Consider the following 19,722-nt stretch of genomic DNA (forward strand, 5'->3'; position numbering starts at 1 on the left):
GTTTGTGCCAACAACTAGAGAAGGATTTTTTGTCTAATTCGTTTTATGCACAAATACAAAAGTTAAGTTGCCCAGAAATATAATGGCATGTGGCTTTAAGTTCAATTCAATTCAAAAGCTCTGATCAACATTTAAGAGAATTAAATGTAGCTCAGAAAGGATCTCCTGTAGCAGTCTGTGTTACTGTCGATTAGAAGCCTCTGCTGGAAGACACTCTTGTTTTTTTAGCCATCTCACAAAGCAGCTGCAGAGTGTCAATAATTTTCTTACTTTTAAAAAAATTCTTCTTTGCACAATAATCCCCAGATGCACTTTCACTATTTTCATATGCACGGCAGCCATATTGGATTTTGAACATAGTGTTGTTTCATAATGTCCAATTTTTCCAGTTAGTGTTCCAACTTCAGGGGGTTCTCCTGACGCATTTCAGGTGAGAAAATTCAAAGAGAACGCACCAAGCTAACATCTAACAGTGACTAAAACCAAAACAGACTTTGGCCATTTTAAACTGTGACTACATTTGCATTGGATGATTATTTACAAAGGAAATGAAGTCAGTCCTTTTCCTGTTTGAAAGTAAAATGAGAAAAAATCTCCATATTTGGGAATCATCAGGTTCATTGTAAATGACCTCCAGGATGGTTACTAAAGTTAACAAACTGATATGGTGTTTTTTGAGATTGTCTGCTTTACCGTTGACTTCTCTGGGAACAGCTGGACAACCAATTGTCACCATTTACATCTAAAGACTTAACACTCATTTTTTAACAAAATGATTCTTAGAGAATCAAATTTAGGGAATTTAGGGAAGCTCTCTGGTTGGGCAGCTCACCACTTTGGGTATGGCTGTGTTGGGTATGGCTGGGGTTGCTAGGTAACGACGCAGTGCTCGTGGAATGTGACTCAACAGTGAGGCGGTTTACAAAAAGGCTAGTTTTCCAGACACCAAAAACCACTGACTTATTGCCAGACAGAAAACTTTTACATTGGAAACTAAATGTTTTCTGTTTGCATCATTTTCAAGAACTCTCTGGAGTCTCTTGAATTAATAGGAATTACAATTAATTTAATTTCCCTTTGGGATCAATAAAGTATTTTTGAATTTGAATTTCCAAAACCATCAACATCTCATGGAAGACAATGTATCAATTGTCTTTTTGTAAATGTTTTTCTTTGTTTTAGAACCCAAAACCAGAAATAAAATGGCGATTCTTTAAAAATAGCCACAAATTTCGTATTGTAAACATTAATGTATTTTGTATTTTAAGATGTATTTTGATAAAAGGTTTTGTCTGAACGAGTTTCTACTCCTTGGTTCCTAAAGGCTGCAGACAGAAGTAGGAGGTTCTAACTTTTTCATCAGCTAGATTTGTTAGATTTTTTTTCTTTTTTGTTTATATCCTTTGTTTACTAAATAAAAGAACTTTATTTTTAGTTGTTTAATTCCAATTAAATTACTTTCCTGTCCAGAAATGTAGTATAAACAATAGATTAAACACAGATATGTGAATATTTCTTAAGAGAAATTTGAATATTTCATCAAGTTCCTGCCAACAGCCATCATTATTTACAATAACTCTGAATAATCTGAATTGATATGAGTTACAACAACATTTAATTTCTCTTTGGGATCAATAAAGTATTTTAAATTTTTAATTTTACCCAGTTTTTACATGACTTTATAACCTTTTAACGGAACATCAGTTTAACAATCTTAAGCTTTTAATTTAAGCTAACATTTAGCAAAAATCTGTTTAGATTTCCCGCGTGTGTGTGTGTGTGTGTGTGTGTGTGTGTGTGTGTGTGTGTGTGTGTGTGTGTGTGTGTGTGTGTGTGTGTGTGTGTGTGTGTGTGTGAATAGTGGGGTTTGCCTCTGTGTTGCTGCGGACCGAGGAGGGTGGAAGGGAGGAAGGAGAAAGAAAAAAAAAATAGGTCACCCCTTAAAACAAAAAGCTTGCAGTCAACATCGTAACCGTCTGCTGAATTTCCATTGGCTGGCCTGTCTCCATGGTAACAGGTTAACCTTGAGGCAGTAGTCACATGAGCGAGCGAGTCTTCTGCTGTCTTGGAGGATACAGAGCACGTCGTGTGACATCCCCGATCACGGTGCCAGCCAGTCACGGTGGGTTGGAGGAAAAAACCAAAACAAAACAAAAATAAAACAAAACACGGGGCGCCGCTCAGACTGTAGGTGTGAAGACGAGACCACATTCACAGCTCCGGTGATGTGCGATAATCTCCCTGTGAGCAGCGTGAATGGTTGAATGGTTGAATGAATGAATGTATGAATGAGGAGCTGAGACTGCCTTAAAGTGGGAGATTAGCCGATAACAGGGACCATCACCAGAGGTGGGTTTTATGGCGTGAACACAGCAGAGTGGAACAAACAGTGCTGATCATAAAAGCCCCCAAAAACAACCTGAATGTTGTTACAGTCAAGCTTTTCACAGTTTGTAAAGCACAAAACAGAAAATTTAGCACCTAAAATAACAAATTAAATATATTTCCATATGTTTCATATGTAATTCGGGTGTGTACGTGTATCTTCTATGTTTTTACAGAACGCATTAGTGGAAAGAGCAGGGAGAGCAGGAGATTTCTCCCTGGAAAGAGGGATTAGTGTGAGCGACACTGCCCCCTGCAGGCCGAACAGCGTACTGCAGCAGAGCAGGGCGGCCTGCGTGTGAACCCTGAGAGTCTGAGGAGGTTTAAAATATTCAGCTGCCAGCCTGTGACCCTGCGTGACCTCAGATGGGAGCTTCTCAGTGGTTTCTACTCATGTGTGTGTGCAAAGAAAACTGAATGCAGGCTCAGACCCCTCGCTCTCGCTCTACGGAAGAGGATTAGGACAAAAACAAAAAAAAAAAAAAAACAACAACATTGGATTTAATGTAAGAATTCTGAGTTTAATCTAAGGATTAGGAGTTTTTTCTAGAATTCCAACTTCAATTTCTGAATTTCTTTCTCTGGATTATGCCTTTTTTTTGTCAGAATTCTGACTTTTTCGGAATTTCAAATAATGTCAGAATTGTGGGTTTCAACTAAAAATTAAAATTCTTTAATCTACGAATTCCAACTTTTTGTTCCTCTAAATTCCGTCTTCAATCTAAGAATTCTGACTTTTTCTCAGAATTCTGATTTTTTTTCTCTCAGAATTTTAACTTTTTTGGAATTCTGATTAAGGTCTGAATTATGTTTTTTTTTTTCCTCAGAATTCCTATTTTAATCTAAAAATTCCAAGTTTTTTCTCAGTGTTGAATTTTTTTTGGTCTCAGAATTCAGTTTTTTTTTTTTTTCTAATAATCAGAATTTCTTAAATCTTTCACCATTAGGCAAATCTAGTCTTAAAACTGAAATCTACCAAATAAATTTATGACAGGCTGTCAGAGTGGATAAAATGCAGGTTTATAAATTCTGTAACAAGAAATAAACAGCTTTGCGATTATTTTCATGTACTAACAACACAATTGACATAAAATTAACAATGTTTGTTCATTTGCATCTTGACATGTTCGTTTATTAGAACTCTGAGTTTAAACTCACATTTTCCTCTTTCTTCTCTTTATTTTCCAGCATCTTTGTGTCTCCAAATCTCTCAGTTTTGGCGCCAGGGTCACAACATTGTTTTATCAAGAGTCGGCATCAATGGCGCTGAGAGTCCATAGCAACCGGCCGCATGCATGATTTGCATTTTATATGAATGCATGGCTCCTGAAATATCTGAACAATTGCTGTGTGATGCACACACAGAATGCAATGCGAGTGCAAGATTCAAGGCTTCTTGCAACCACAATTTTGATGTGAATCTCCTGCAAATTACAGAACTATTTCTATTGCTCTTTTCTCCACTTGTTTGCCCCAGGAGAGCATCAATAAATATCAGTAAATTAAAAAAATATGACTAAATGCAGACACTGTGAAATTTAGTGATATAAATCTCATTTTTTTAAGTAAGCAGCGTCCTGAAGGAGTCTAATGGGAATGTTTTCAAGGACAATATTTGAGTTTGTGGTGCCATAAATACAGTCAAAAACATAGTTACCTAAAAAATAAGAAAAAAAATAGTTTTTTAAATTATTTCTATCGTTATCACAATACCACCACAAAATATTGTGATAAAATTTAAATTCTATAACATTATTGAACCATTTCATTTGAATATGTTGCTGGAGATGAGAAAACTTTTATATAAATACTCTTTTTTTCATTATTTAATCTTATTGGAATGAGTTGAAATCTTTAAGTCTCAAATAAATTTCACACAAAAGTCAAATATCCCAAACTTTTTGTGAGTAGCGCACAGCAGACAGAGCACACTGCAAAACCCCAAAAGCTTACAAAGTAATTCTGCTTTAGTTTTAGTGCAAATATTTTTCATTCACGTGAAATAAGACAAAACTAACTTACAATAAATCCCTAATATTGATGAAAAAGTTCTAGTTCCCTGGCAGATTATGTCACTTGTAGAAAGACATTTTATAAGTTAAATAATCGAAGTGCTTTTTTCATCAATATTAAGGAATTATTTACTGTAAACAAGCTGATATAAAAGCTTTTTGAAAGGATTTACAAATTAGTTGTTTATTTCAAGTGTACTAATATATTTTCACTGGAAATTCTCTGACCATAAATACTTAGTAAGTAGCTTTAGCAGCTAAGTTTTAATATTTTTGTGTAGCTTTGTTTTTTTAAAATAATGTATGTTACATGGAGGTGCAGCATTTCTTGTAAATTAAGACACTTATTATAACATGCTAAACAAAAATCAAAATGAACATTACAGTGATCCTATGTCTTTCCTGTTGATATTTTTTCTGTTACATTAAACTTTAAACATAAATAAATCTGCACATTTCAAGCATGTTCAGTTTAATTCATTCATATCCTGGTTTAGATTATGAAACAAATGGAATTATTGCAACCTTACAGGTGATGGCACCAATCTTTATCGAAACATTCAGCACATTTGTAGCTGTTTTATAATACAAAAAATGGTCTACAGTGTATAAAATTAATATAAGAATATATTTGATGTCTGTGCATTAATCAGAGTCACACTGACTCCTGGTTCTCTTCATCACTCTAACCGACCGACCCGTCCGTCCCAAAGTACCGGTCCCCAAAGTCGCCTGAAAACACACAGCGGGGAAACATCAAACAGAAAGGAAAAGGAGCAGCATTAAAAAGAAATTAAACTAAACACATGCAGAAGTTTTTCATAAAATACACAAAAACATAAAACCTATAATCCCTTTCATGTAAAGCAGAAAAACAATAATTATTTCTACGGCTACTTTTTACTGTAATGTTTGCTATTATTATGGTTACAGTAATGTTTTGTATTTTCTAGAGTTTTACCCCAGTTTACTGTTTATTTAGGAACAGCATAACTAAAAAGATAAATACAGGATTTTAATGCTTTAAACGTTTGAACGTAATTTAACAAATTATTTTTTACATAAGACGGTTCCAATCCAAACATTTCTGTTTTAGATGGTTGAAGATTAGTCACAATTTCTGCACTCTCTTTTTTCTGTGTTGCCGATAAGCAGGCCCACATTTATTCAACATATTCTCAATAAAAATCTATTTTTCATCAACAACATATTCCTAGTTAAAGCTGCAGTCAGATCTAGTTTTTTTTAGAGTTTTGTAGGCACAAAAATGTTGTCAAGAACGGCTTTTAGCAATTTATATTTTCAATATTTAAAGTTGCAAAGCTCTAAAATGTCTTGATTTTAGTCCTTTAAAATGACAAAATTCAGATTTCCGTATGGAGGTCTATAATGGACGAGACCTCCAGGACTCAGACTGAAACTTTATTTAAATCTCACAAAAAGCAGCAGCTTTGTTAACAAACGTCACGTTTGAAATCTTAGCAACGTTTTATTTTATCCTTTTTTTATCGTTCTTCTAAAGGATATTTAGTTTTACTAATTATAGCATTTGGGGTTACTAATGGTAACTGATATGAATAAAAGTTTTCCTTTTTAGTTGTTATTGTCATTTTCCGACAGTGTTAAGGTAAACAATACTGGATCTTGAACATACAAGATGTGTTTCTGCTTTAAAAAATGTACTGAAGTAAGAGAAAAAAGTATTTGGTAAAAAGTTTACTCAAGTACTGACTGATAAAATTATCAGTTCATCCATCCATCCATCCATTTTCTGTTCACCATTGTCCCCAAATTATCAATTAATATTTAAAAATTAGATCTTCAGATGAAACAAAATATACATATTTAAATTTAAATTTTGGTATTTTAAGAACTTAAAGGACAATAATTTGCAAAAGTAACAAAAAATTACAAAATAAGACAAAAGAAAATTATTCCAAATCAGTTTCTGTCAATAAAAAAACTTAGGAAACTTCAGCAAATACTGCAGGTGTGTCTGTGTCTGTATAATTTCTGGTTAAAACATGTTTGTTTTTCATTCACTGAGTAGAAAATCCAGAGATTTTACTCAAATAAGAGTAGCGATACTTCATAATGGAATTACTCAAATAAAAGTGCATCTTTTCAAAAAAAGTTACTGATGTAGTTGAGAAAAAATTACTAGCTACTCCACATCTCTGTTAAAATGAAATGGGTGAATTGAAACTTGAATGTATGTGGCTGTTTACCGATGCCAGGAATAACGTGGAAGGATTCGTCCAGGTCCTTGTCCACAGCGGTGGTGATGATCTTGACCTTTGGGAAGGCGTAGGCCACAGAGTGCACTCCCAGTTCAGCCATCAGCAGCGACACCAGCATGATCTTTTCTTCCTGAACCTCATGATCCTGCTCAGACACACACACCAGAGGGACACAGCGGTCAGTGGCCTATCTAATCCTCTTTTTAAAAATTAATTCCAAACATTGTACTAATCAAACTCACCAACTAACGATGCAAATCGATTAACAGTTTATTATATCAAAATGAGTTTCATTAGATACGCTTAGACCTTCTTTTGGTATTGTCGTTTTGCCGCCATCCAGCAGAGGGCGCAGCTGGTCATTCTGAGCCGTTAATATAGAAACAAAGATGGCGGCGGGGTTATAGCACAACTGGAAAGACAAACGGTCCGGTGTGGGGCGGAAAATGCGCTTTATGATGTTAAGGTTTGAAATATAATCTCTCGACAAACTCATAAAGTTGTTTATGAGTTCCTATTACACCTTAATAGCTCTTATTCAGCCGAGCTGCTTCAACTTTATTAATCAAATATTATAAATGTGCTACAAAGACGAGAATGTGATTACAGAAAAGCAGAGGACGCAGAAAAAATGTAAAATGATGGGGGGGGAACATGATGATTTTGAGAGCTGTCGTGAGTTAATTCATATAATGGAAAGTATCTTTTACACTCCTTCAAGAGCAACCAGAGACAGAACTTCTGTTTTAACATCTCTCTGTTTCACTTATTATTTTAATCGTTTTTCTATTCTGTAACCTAAGGGATTTTTTTAAAAATATGTCTATGTTTAATAATGTGGAAACCCCCACACAATTTTCTATTTATTCAGCCAGAGAGGATGACACAAAATAATGTTAAAATTTATAGAATATTTTTGAAATTCAGCGTTATTATGAAAAATGTAAGAATTTCAACTTTTGGAGCTCAGAAATGTCCTTTTTTCATAGATTTCTGAGATTAAACTAAAAGTTTTTGAGTCTTTTGGTGGAAATTTTCTATCTGCAAATGCCCAAATGAACCATCATTCGATTGATAAGCTCAATCAACTTTAGATGAACTCATTAATCAATAACTTGCATCCCTATCACCAACCAAACACAGACGAGCGTGTCGGGGTTGAGTGAGGTTGACTCATAGCTAATCTCCACCCACCAGCAGAACCCGGACCGCCATCATGGCCGCGGCGCCGGTGGAGACGGTGCTGTCCATCAGGATGACGTGATCCTCGCTGATGTCTTTGGGCAAGCGCAGGTAGTGCAGCTGGCCAGGCCAGAGCGGTTGCCACGGTTACAGGCACAGGACAGGTAGTTACCACGGAAACAAGCATCACCAGGAAGAATTTTTTTTTAAATATATATATACAATATATATATATATACAATGGTGGAAAGTCATTTTGAGACGCTGTGTTGAATAGCAAACGAGTCGGGTCGGATCGGGTCGGGTCGGGTCGGGTGGAGGGTTTCCGCTACCTCTGGCTCGCCGGAGTCCATGTTGGTCTGGATCAGGATCTTCCCGATGCGGACGTCCTTGCACACGGCTCTCAGGGCGGGCTCCATGGTCTCTCCTGCCCTCAGGATGGAGACGCCGGTGATCTGCGGAGGCGAGGAAGAGGAAGAGGAGTGAAGGTGCGGCGAGGAGAGAACGCTCAACAGGAAGTCGAGAGGACGTCGCTCACTCCTTTCCCCTTGTAGCTGCGGCCGTCGTAGTCCGGGCCCTGCGGAGTCTGAACCACACAAGGCTGCAAAAAGAAACAACAAAAAGAGAAGCACACAGAAAAGTTGTTGTTTTTTTGAGCTGACGTGGATTGTAGCCAACAAATTTACTCTAGTGAAAGTAAAAGGTCGCCGTCCTAGAAATGAACCCAGTAAGTGTAAAATAGTCTAAATATTTGGTAAAAACGCACTACTTCAACATTTTAAACTCAAAAAAGTAAAAATGAAAAGTTTTTGGTAAAAATTTATCACTCTGATTAATCATTTAGTATAAAAAAATACACAATCAGACGGACCAAAATAAAAGAATATGTTGAACGTTTGACATTTTAAAGATCAAAGTGAAAATAATTCATATAAATAATATAACTACAAAATAACAAAATCAGGCAAGAGAAACATTTTTCCGAATTAGTTTATTTAAATTTGAAACTTAAAAACTGCAGTCTGTTTGTTTCAGCAAGATGTTTTAAGTTAATTATTGCTTAATATTGATGAAGAAGTTCCAGTTTCACTGACAAATTATCATTTAAAACTAGTCACTTTTACCATGTTATAAATAAAATAACCTACCAGTAGAACTAGAACTTTTTAATCAATTTTTAGTCATTGTTGACTTAAAACAGACTCCTATATCTTTGCTGAAAAGCTATTTGTAAATTAGTTTTGTCTCATTTCAAGTGTACTAAAGATAGTTCCAACCAAAAATGCTTAGTAAGTTTTGTGTTTTTGCAGTGAATTGACTCCAGGATACTTTGGTTAAAGAAATATAAAAAAAATCAGTCAACTCAAGGACAGCAAGGTGCTCAAAATGCAAGGCTGCATGTTTTGAACATCCGTTTTCTAATTTAAACCCACCTGAGAGGGAAGAAAAGTCAGAGCATGTTCGATGAGAAGACGCATTAATCTCTTTGAGTAGAAGATGAACTCATCTCGGCTCGTCTCTCTGTTCCTGCAGCAGGGAAACAACCTTCAGCTTAAAGTACGTAATTCTTCACGTGAACCTGCGTGTCGTCGTACCTGATGATGGTGTGCAGGCCGCGGACCTGCGGCGAGCTCTCCAGCACGCTGAGCGTCTGAGGCAGCGGCTGCGTCTGCTGGACCGAGGCGAGCAGAGCTCTGGAGAAAAAAATATGAAGAAAAAGGTTTTTACTTTTATTTACTCTCATAGAAACTCAAAGTCCAGCCACCAGTTTACATACACTCATCTTAGAACTCAGTACATTTTACAAGCATGAATTGGATACAAATGCTTGAATTTCCACTGGATATTTGATCAGAATGAGCAGAATTAGAATAAGATTTACTGACCAAGATTGTGTGAAAAAACAAGGAATCTGACTTTGGTTTCAAAGCGCCCATGCCTAAATTATAAATATATAAACCTCAGAGGAAATAAAGTGAGATTAGAAGAACAATATGCTAATATTGTTCCTTTTGCAGCCATTTTTATACACAAAATGAGTAAAATAGGATTGTTGTTGTCCAAATATGTTTAATTCGCTTCCCGGTAGAGTAGCTAACCCTTCTAGCTGTTCACCAAAGTGAAATCTGACAAGTATGTTATGTTTAATTTCTAGTGCAAATATGTTAATACACTTGAATAAGACAAAACAAAATAACAAGTAACTTTTCAGCAAGATAGGAGCTTGTCATACATCAATAGTTCCTTTCTATAAATGAAAAAGAACTATTTTTACTGGGAGACTATTTTACTTGGGAAAATGTCCACTTATAAGTGAAATAATCTGACAATGGAACTTTTACTTTTTCATTAATATTAAGGAAATACTTACTTAAAAATGCTCCAATCTCTTGGTAAAAAGTTACTTTTAATTCAGTTTTGTCTTATTTCATATTTGCTAAGATATTTTCACCAGAAACTCGACCCAACTTGGTAAGATTTAGTGTTTTTGAAGTGTATCTGCCATCTGTGTAGCACTGATTTGAAGGCAAATGTCCAACCAGAATGTGTCCAGAATGTGTGGGGTCTGCAGGGATGTTATTGGCCCTATTCCTGACCCTAGACCTCTACAACTCCTGGACGGAGGGAAAAAAATTGTTTTTGTTCTTTGTTGGATGTTCAGAAGCAACCAACAAATTCCCTCTGAGAAAAGTTTAATGGTTTGACGAAACAAAAACAACGATGTACGTTCATGATCACTCAAAAGAAAATGAATCCTTAAACGTTCAAAATTAAGAAGATATTTGTGCATATGAAGAATATGTGTAAACTTCTGACTACGTGAAGGTCAAAGTGCACACAGAGGCAATAAATACACCATCGAATCAAGTTTTAGTTAATGGGGAAGCTAAAATATGTTTCAGCGTACCTGACACTGAGCTCACGCTGCACAAAGAGAAAAGAAATTAAATGAAAAGACAAAGAAAATCAAGGCAAAGAAGTAAAGACCGTCAGGAATAGAAAACTGTTTAACCTCTAAAATTTACCCCCCAAAATCCCTCATTAAAACATAATAATCCTACAAAACTCCTGGATCAGATGGACATTTAGATGTGTTTAAAGGCCCAGTTCCAGTCTTAACGGCGTGAAACTCACTCAACCTAAGCTAAAGATTGTGTTGAGGAAGGAAAACATCCAGAGGTTATTAGTTTGGGAATTTTTCTATCTATTTCTATGTTTCTACATATTGTTCATAAAATCTTTTAGGGCTGAAACGATTCCTCGAATGATTCCAGTGCCTCGATTATTAAAATTCCTCGAGGAAAATTTACCTGCCTCGAAGCTTCATTAATTTATATTTTATAATTTAGCGCATAGTTCCGGCCGGAACATGGACCTTACCAAGCTCCGCCCACAACCGACCCACGTGACCGCAAGTCTCACAAGCAAAGCCTCGTAGCGCATTGTTTCTATGTAAACTTGACTCCATTAGTGCATAATTTCGACCTGATTTTCACAATATATCAGCTACTACAATGGACAGAGGAACTAATAAGTTCATGTCATCATCTGGGAGGAGGTTACTGGTTTCTCAGTCACAAGCTGGTTGCAAACCTGAGGCCAGCAAGTGTCAGTCAGTCAGTTATGGTAGATCTGAAATTTGGTTTGATGACCTCAATATGAGAAGCTACAGACTGATAAGAGGAACTAAAAGCTCTAAAGAAGCCATTTGTTTGTTAAAAGTTTATGAAATCTATTTGTTCTTTTTGATGTTTGTTATGAATGACGTATACTCACAAACGAACAGGGTAATTGGTCCAACGTTTAGAAACTACAGCGGCTGTAATGAGCCACAGCAAATGTAAACAAAAGTAAAATAACCCGAACAGGTGATCAACTCAAAACCATTCGTACCTTTTTAGTCTCTCTCTCTTTGTGGTTTAAGCACACTTGTTACCGTATCAACCGCCTGCGCCCCGCAAGATGAGCAAAGATTACGTTAAAAACATAACATCCAGTCCGTTACGATATCAAGTTTCCAGGCTTGATATTTATTTATGGATTATTAATCAGCGCTTCCCTGAACACAGCGATGGTTGATTGACTAGCTGTACTTGGTGCTAGAGAGGCTAACACGAGTAACAATTTAGTCCAAAGCCTTTTCTGCTAAAATTAAATCTTTAGTGTGTGTCAGATACACGTTGCATATTGATCTGTTTAGCTAACGTTAGACTGTGTAGCAGACAGGCTTCAAGGTGTAGAAGTTGTATCAGAACTACTATTATGCTGTACTTAGCTAACGAAAAGCTCGTGTTTGTGAGACTGCCACCCACGTGACCACGTAGAATGAGCATCAGCCAATGAAAAGCGGCCCCTCTGGTAAGGTCCATTACTTGCGTTGCGCGGAGCTCTGACTTCCGCCTCTGAGTTGTTGACAAAAGCTAAGTGTTAGCGGCATAACGTCCAATTTTCAAGTTCGGCCCGTGGGGATTTGTTGATTAATGATAACGCCCGGGCTTTCATCGTTTTTGGGGGACCAATAAACATCCTTAAAATGACTGACACACAATGCCTGCAGTACGGCAGCCTTTCTCCTCCGGGAGCTGCTGGTTCAGAGCGAACGGCGGGAAGAGCCGCGGGAGTATTAATACAGGTGAGCGGATAGACGGAACAGGGCGGACTGCTGTGTAGTTGATGGTACTGTGTAAATGTAGCTTCATGGACGAACCGCACAATACATTTTAAATCTTCCCGGTCTGGACAAACTGGTGGCGAGCGCATGGTAGCGTAGATGAGTTTCTGAGTGTGACGAACGAAGGTGCCGTAAATATCCCGTATTGCTCCCCGCGTTCTTACTTTCTACCGGTCATACATTACGTTTGTTTGTCTTTCCCCCCCGGACTTACGTTCGTCTGTCCTCTGGTCCATTTCCTCCACCGCCATTTTAGCTCGTTCGCTCCGCTTTTTGCTTCTTTTTCTTCATGTTTTTCTCATGTCTTTTAAACTGCATATGGGGTTCACCAAGGTGCCGTACTCGTAGAAATGCCGTTTTTTTGAGTAAGTTATTGATTTTCTTCAGTTTTAAAAAAACAAAAAATTGTCTTTTAGGCCACTAAAATCAGTTGACTATGTCAATAAACTGACTAAATCTGAAATAAAGGTAATATTCTAATACTTTAGCTCACACATTCAAACCATTTTTAAAAGTATTAATTTCTTCATAATTATAGTAATAATTTTATATAATAAATACCTGGACACTTGCTTGAATTTTAGTTGTTCCCTCTTTTTCTTTGTTTTTTAACAAAGAAACAGAGTAATCTGTCCCATCAGATTTTTTGAAGCCATTGTCAGACAATCAAAAATCATTTTGTTATTTTGAATAGATACAAATTAATTTCTATTCTTAACTGCCTTTTTTCATTATATTGTCAAAATTGCCTTAAATTTCATGTTTCATTGTTTTCCACCAATGCAACATATTGTTTTCCTCTGGTAAATCTACCAATTTGCATTTAAAAAAAAAGAAGGAAAGAATTAAGCTTTTAATTATTATTTTCTACGCTGTTGTACAGAAAACAAATGTTTAGAATCAGTGTTGCAGCCAATTTTTCATACAGGCTAAAATAATACACTACAAAAATTTAAATATACATATTTGGAATAATAAAAAATATACAAATTAACTTTTGTTCTGAAAAAAACTAATAAAAGCTTTTTAGAAATTCAGAAAATTTATTAGTATTTGTAAAGTGTGGTGATGACTGAAGTTAATAATAAAATTTATAAATTTAAAATGGGAAATATTATGTTGATTTGTAATATTTCTACAGCTTTAAAAGAGTTTTTCTGTTTTATAGTCACAAGTGAACCACAATAAAATAAAAGTGTGTAAGTTACATCTGTTGAACACATGGGGGCGCCACATGCTAACCTCCTCCAGCTGGCTGTGGACATGCTGAACTATCAGATCGATGGCCACCATGTTCCCACCACCTTCACAAGGGAAACATAAGTTAGACGTTGCTGAAACATCTTTCCCTGTTCAAGATGGCCGCAGCGACGCAAACCTCGAGGCACAACGATGTCGGCCAGCCTCATGGTGGGTTCAATGTACTGCTCAAAGGCAGGCTTCACAAACTTGTTGTACTGCTTGATGACGCCTTCAATGTCCCGGCCGCGTTCTGTGATGTCCCTGCGGAGCCGGCGGACGAGTCGGATGTCTGAGTCTGTGTCCACAAAGATTTTCATATCCAGCAGCTGCAGACGGGCAGAAAGAGAAACATCTTCAGTCGCTCCGACTTCAGCAGAGCGGCTGCCAAAAACAGCAGCTTCTGATTATTTCACAGAGAGTTCTTCAAATGTGGAGGAATGAAAGATGTGCTGCCATACCTGGAGAAGCTCTTTGTCTGCAAAAGACATTATTCCCTCGAATATGATAACACTCGCGCCGTACACATTTTTCTGCAGAAAGAGAAAAAGCTGAAGTATGAGGAGGAGAAAAGAAAAAAGCAGCGACAAATCTGACAATTTAATTTCACTTTGCTTCTATAATCTCAAATTTAAAGATTCAGGCCTCAAACATACAACCGTACTTTCTGCTTCATAAAAGTATAAGACAAATTCTTAATTTAGTTGCTACACACTGCAAAAAAAACCACAAAATCAAGTATGTTTGATCCAATTTCTGCTGCAAATACCAAACTTTTCAGCAAGATGTAAGAGTTTATTTTAATCTAGAATTCCATAACATCGATGAAAAAGTCCAAGTTCCACTGGAAAATTATTTCACTTATAACGTGGTGGAAATATTTGTGCTCTCAAGAGGGAAAAAATGTTTACTTTGAATTAATCTGATGGAGAAATCCACAAGTTCACATGAACTCATCTTGGGCTTGAATAAAATTTAAAAGCATTAATTGGGTGCAAATTTGTGAATCACCTGTGGATATTTCACCAAAATCAGAATCAGATTCATTGACCAAGAATGTGTGCACAAACAGGGAAACGATAAATTTATTAACTTTAGAGGAAATAAATAAGGATAAAGAAACAATATACATGCATTGTAGCTATTTTTAATATATAAAGTGAGAAAAATTGATTTTTGTTTATTTTTGCTTCATAGCGAAATAGCTAACCCTTCTAGCTGTAATGTGTTCATTGTGCTCATCAGAAAGAGACACTACACTGTAAAAACACAAAATCTTACAAGGTATTTTTGGTCTAGTTTCTAGAGCAAATACACTTGAAATAAGACTAAATTAATTTATAATTGAATTTCCAGCAGGATATGAGCTTGTTTTGAGTCAATAATTCTTTAATATTGAATAAAAAAGTACTAGTTCCACTGGCTGACTATTTCACTAATAACATGGGAAAAATGTCTTGTTATAAGTGAAATAATCATCCAGTGGAGCTAGAATGGTTTCATCAATATTAAGGAATTATTTAGTTAAAACAAGCTCCTATATCTTGCTGAAAAGTTACATAGAAGTTAGATATTTGCAGTAGAAACTAGACAAAAATATTTGGTCTATTTTGTATTTTTGTAGTGCAGTAATAAATTCACTTTTATCCGTGATCAGAGCAACACGTACCCAGTCTTTCTGCCTCCCATGTGTGGTGAAGTCGTACACCGGGATCTTGACGCTCTTTCCCTGCTTCAGCTTTCGCAGTGTGGCCACCAGCAGCTCAAAGTCGAACGCCCCGGGATGGTCGAAGTTGTAGTCGTTCTGCGCTGCCAGGAGCTGCTCCTCTGGGGATAAAACCTGCAGCAAACACAGCATGGAGGCCTCTTCAAGACGCCGTGAAGCCTCAGGAAAACAAGCAGCTCTTTGGCAAATCATTCTAACTATTTGTAACGCCAGAATCTCTGCTAGTTGGTCCACAATCAAACAGAGTCTAATGGGCTATCAAGTGACGTATTATAACGTAAATTCACATTTTGTACGTTTCTGTTCCTTCGTTTGGGTTTCTACTGCTTCTCAAAACAACCAAAGCACTTAAAAAAAACATCCACACGTTTTTTTGTCAGTAAGTTAATGTTTTTGGGTGTTTGGAAAATGAGCCATTTCAGAAACCTCTGGAATCTAATGTCACAAATCAGCAGGCACTGGCCGTCACCTAGCAACCACAGCCAAGCCCAGCCGTAACCTAGCAACCAAAGCCGAGTTCCGGGGCCAACTGTGTTTTTTCCTTCCTTTCTTTCATTGTGCAAGAAAGTACAATGAAATTTCAAAAATAGAAACCCTCAAAGGCATGTCAAATAAATAAATAAAATAATAATAAATCTAAAAAATAAAGATTTATTATTTTTTAGAAAGAACTGGGAGGTTAAGAACAAATAAATTAAATGATGATCAGGTTTTAGATGAAAACAACAGCAGCTCTTGGGCCTTGGCTGTTTTTTTGTTGTTGTTTTGTTGTGCTGTACAATGGCTGCTGAAAAAGATAAGTGTTTCGTTGTTGACTTACCAGAAAGAAACTACTTGCTGCATTTTTGTTGGTTGTCCAGGAGGCTTTACTGATGCTTTTCAATGATGTACGGCTGTATAATTGGGCATCAAATTGCATCAATTTTCACGTGCTAGTGTAAACATTGAGTTGCTAGCAGCAGCTTATTATGATTTAAAATGACAAGATGCTGCAAAACAGGTCATTCTGAAAGGAGCTCAAACTGAGCAGAGTAAAATCTAATTTTTTAAGAATAATTTTGTGCAAAGAAATATAACAAACATGCTTTGTAAAGCTCATAGATCTATCATAACTTATTCACTTTTAATAGCAGCAATAGCATAAACATATATGATACATGCAGACAAACAGGAAGCGTGACGGCTTGTTCAATGGTTCTATCTGTGACTGAAAACATCGGCATAACAAAACAGCATGAGGATGAAAATACTTCCTTCTAAAGACGATTTCTTCCTGCAGGAAATCCACATATAAGCATGAGCAACGTATAGAAGTGGAAGAACTGCCCACCTTGTAGAAAGAATCCATAGACAGAAGCACAACCCACGGCACATCGAGCGCCTCGATGATCTTGTTGGCCACGGTGGTCTTCCCTGAGGCGCTGCCCCCACACAGCCCTGCAGACACAAAGATCTCAGCTTTTCTGGGTGAATCTAATGTTGTCTGGTGGTGTGAATACATTAAAGTGTTCACGGACATCACAGCCGGCCCAAGGTACATGAGAGTTAAGCCATGTAAGGCCTCCACACCACCAGGGCGCCCCCAAAAACAACAAGCTAGCATGATAAAAAAACTGCATATTTAGAATAATTCTGTATTTTTGGACTCTACTGAATGCTCCAAATTACAAATAAAAGTACAGCAACATAATAAGCAATACATGTTAAAGGAATGGGTGTCAACTTATTAAAAGATGTCAACACCAGATGCGTAGCATAAAATAATACAGTCTTAATGCTTTACACATGGACAAACAATTTGTATTATTGTTATAGTTGTTTCACTTGTTTACTGTAAATTTAGCATTTTGTTAGCTTATGTCACTTTCAAATAGTTAAGCTAATAAGGCAGACTTAAATACGACACTGCATTTTAAAATGTCCAAACAGAAGAATGGACACAAGCATTTCCTTTTCAGAGTGGAATCAGCTCCAGACTGAACTAAAGTCAGATCTTATTTTGTTAGAATTTTTTCCAGTGGTTCTTAAAAACATGCAAACATTAAAACCATTCTACATTGGTTTTAAACTTGTGCATATGTTTTAATTTGTCTCACTTTTGTGTAATCATGTTGTTGTGTGTTGCAGATTTCTGACCAAGGAAAAAAGAAAAATAATTTGTTTCAGTTCACTACTCCTGTAAAATCAACAGCTGTAATCAGACTGGCACGATGTAAGCTAATTACAAATTATGCTCATAGCTCCTATGTCAGAAATGATAAAGGATCCGATTTTGGTATGTTGTTATGTGGGGCCCGAAATGAAAATCTACTCAGGGCCCCCAAAAGATTTGGACCGGCCCTGATGGACATAAAGAGAGAACGGTACAAAATAGTGGATTCTGTAACATGAAGGAGGAGAAACGGCGTCATACCGATGACGAAAGCGTCTTTGGACTGAGCGCCGTGCTCGTCGTACCAGGGAGGGCGGCCAGCGGTGTAGATAGTACGTGTGCTGGTGCGGAGCAGAGGTGGTTCCGTTTTACTCAGAGAGGTGGCGCTCTTCCTGCGGGGGGCCCCGGCGTGAGGCAGGAGCCGGTCCAGCGAGTCCTCTCCGCTCCCACTGCAGCACAGCAAGCAGCAGGCGGGTCAGAGACGGCGCAGCAACAGATCTGATCTGATCCAGCTTTATCATCTATGGCAGCATTTCCAGAAAATCTTAAGACTTCAGCTCTGATTTCTGATGACATTTTTCATACAATAAATCCAAATGCTTGGTGATGCTGTGAGGTTAGTTTTTAATATTTCTCTCTAAAACGAACACAAGTCACATTTGATTTGGTCTCATTCTCTCAGCGTTATGATGCATTTTTTCTGTCAAAATTAAAAACACTTAAAGACTGAAATGTCAAATTTCTTAGTTAAATCTAAACAGCTGTGATGAATTTGTAAAATTTCTGGAAGGCTTTTAAAGATGGGGAGAGAAAGAGGAATGGATGGACAGACGGATGGATTGATAGTTTGATGGATGGATGGACGGACGGATGGATTGATAGTTTAATGGATAATTGGATGGATGGATGGATGGATGGATGGATGAACAGTAATCTTAGACTTATATTTCATTAGTTGACCTGAATATAAAGTCCGAATAAAATAAAAACACGCATGCCAAACAAGATGGCCGACCTGGGAGTGCTGCTATGAACTCTGGAAATCCGAGAAGTGCGTTGATAAAACCAAAGTAAAAAAAAAAAGCCCAGATTTTACAAAAATAAATTTGCCAAAAGACAAATATTCAATCAATCGATATAGTCAATTTATCGCCCAGCCCTCATAGCGACTACAGTTCGCCTGAATGTAGCTAGCATCCCTGCTAGCTACATTCAGGCTCTTTCTAATTTTTAATAAGACATGAATGGAAATGAAAATTAATGACTTACCCATTTGAATCTGACACCGAGCCAAATTAATCCCACACCTAATTCCAGATCCTGCATTTCCCCTGACCTCTGACCTCTGAACACACCGCGCGTTTGGAGACCGTTTAAATCTGTCTCCACATATGAAAGCCGTCATGGGGGTGGGGGGGTTAGCTTTCCTCCCACCGGTGATGAGTAACGACACGGCCCAGTCAGCGCTTACCTGCGGTCGCTTCTCAGTGACCAGCACCCGGAGATTCGGGCTCCGGTGCAGTCAAGCAGAGACATATCCGATCCGCTTGACATCTCGCTACTCTCTAGCAGGTCGGTTACCGTGGCAACCTCCCCGAAACAACACCCGGTGGGCCCTCGGCCGTGGAGGAACCTGTTGCTGTGTGCAGTTCAGATACAGCTCGGCTCGCAGCCTGAACTATCATCGGTAAAGCTGCTCCACGCTGCTGCCACAGCGTGGGACGCTAATAGGATCACTGACGGAAAAGAGCCGCTCGGTTGGTATAAATAGAGACACCTGGAAACGCAAAGAGGACCAGGTGCTCTTCACAGGATGAGTCCAGAACACATCAGATTAAGGCTGCAGCTATGATTATTTTAGTAATCTATCGATTATTCTGATGACTAATCAACTAATCGCATTTTTAAAAATAATTTTAACCACTTAAAACGGCAGTATGTAACTTTTATAAAGAATATGACTATTACATATTTGTTAAAACTGTCACCGTGTTATAGCCAAATATTTTTATTCAAGTAGCAGTAAAATGTAGCTGTCCAAGAAATAACTCAAGTAAGTATTTTATTAAAATGTCTATTCCAGTACTGAGTAACCAATCAAATTATCAATCACT

General features: G+C 37.3%; 1 protein-coding gene across 2 annotated transcripts; it reads right to left on the reverse strand.

The window, feature by feature from the left end:
* Positions 1-4,852: 4,852 nt before the first annotated feature.
* On the reverse strand, positions 4,853-19,391 carry uckl1a (uridine-cytidine kinase 1-like 1a). Of its 2 annotated transcripts, XM_044120854.1 has the most exons (15): positions 19,080-19,391; positions 17,870-18,057; positions 16,787-16,893; positions 15,400-15,570; positions 14,192-14,263; positions 13,870-14,059; positions 13,734-13,795; positions 10,728-10,744; positions 9,415-9,513; positions 9,253-9,346; positions 8,358-8,420; positions 8,152-8,274; positions 7,832-7,939; positions 6,626-6,782; positions 4,853-5,129 (listed from the first exon to the last, which is right to left on the reverse strand). In XM_044120854.1, the coding sequence occupies exons 1-15, from the start codon at positions 19,160-19,162 to the stop codon at positions 5,083-5,085; spliced, it is 1,581 nt and encodes a 526-aa protein (XP_043976789.1). In that variant the 5' UTR covers positions 19,163-19,391; the 3' UTR covers positions 4,853-5,082. The 2 variants fall into 2 exon arrangements, with proteins under 2 accessions (XP_043976789.1, XP_043976795.1); XM_044120860.1 differs by lacking the exon at positions 7,832-7,939 and having other exon boundaries at positions 19,080-19,390.
* Positions 19,392-19,722: the final 331 nt, after the last annotated feature.

This window comes from Gambusia affinis, linkage group LG01, assembly GCF_019740435.1.
Source record: "Gambusia affinis linkage group LG01, SWU_Gaff_1.0, whole genome shotgun sequence".
Taxonomy (NCBI): Eukaryota; Metazoa; Chordata; class Actinopteri; order Cyprinodontiformes; family Poeciliidae; genus Gambusia; species Gambusia affinis.

Excerpts from the sequence above, each read along its gene's own strand:
- uckl1a (XM_044120854.1), bottom strand. The coding sequence starts at position 19,162 with ATGTCAAGCGGATCGGATATGTCTCTGCTTGACTGCACCGGAGCCCGA. Across the intron at positions 18,058-19,079 it reads TCACTGAGAAGCGACCGCAG|TGGGAGCGGAGAGGACTCGC; the intron begins GTAAGCGCTGAC and ends GCTGTGCTGCAG. Across the intron at positions 6,783-7,831 it reads TGGCGGTCCGGGTTCTGCTG|GATCATGAGGTTCAGGAAGA; the intron begins GTGGGTGGAGAT and ends GTGTCTGAGCAG.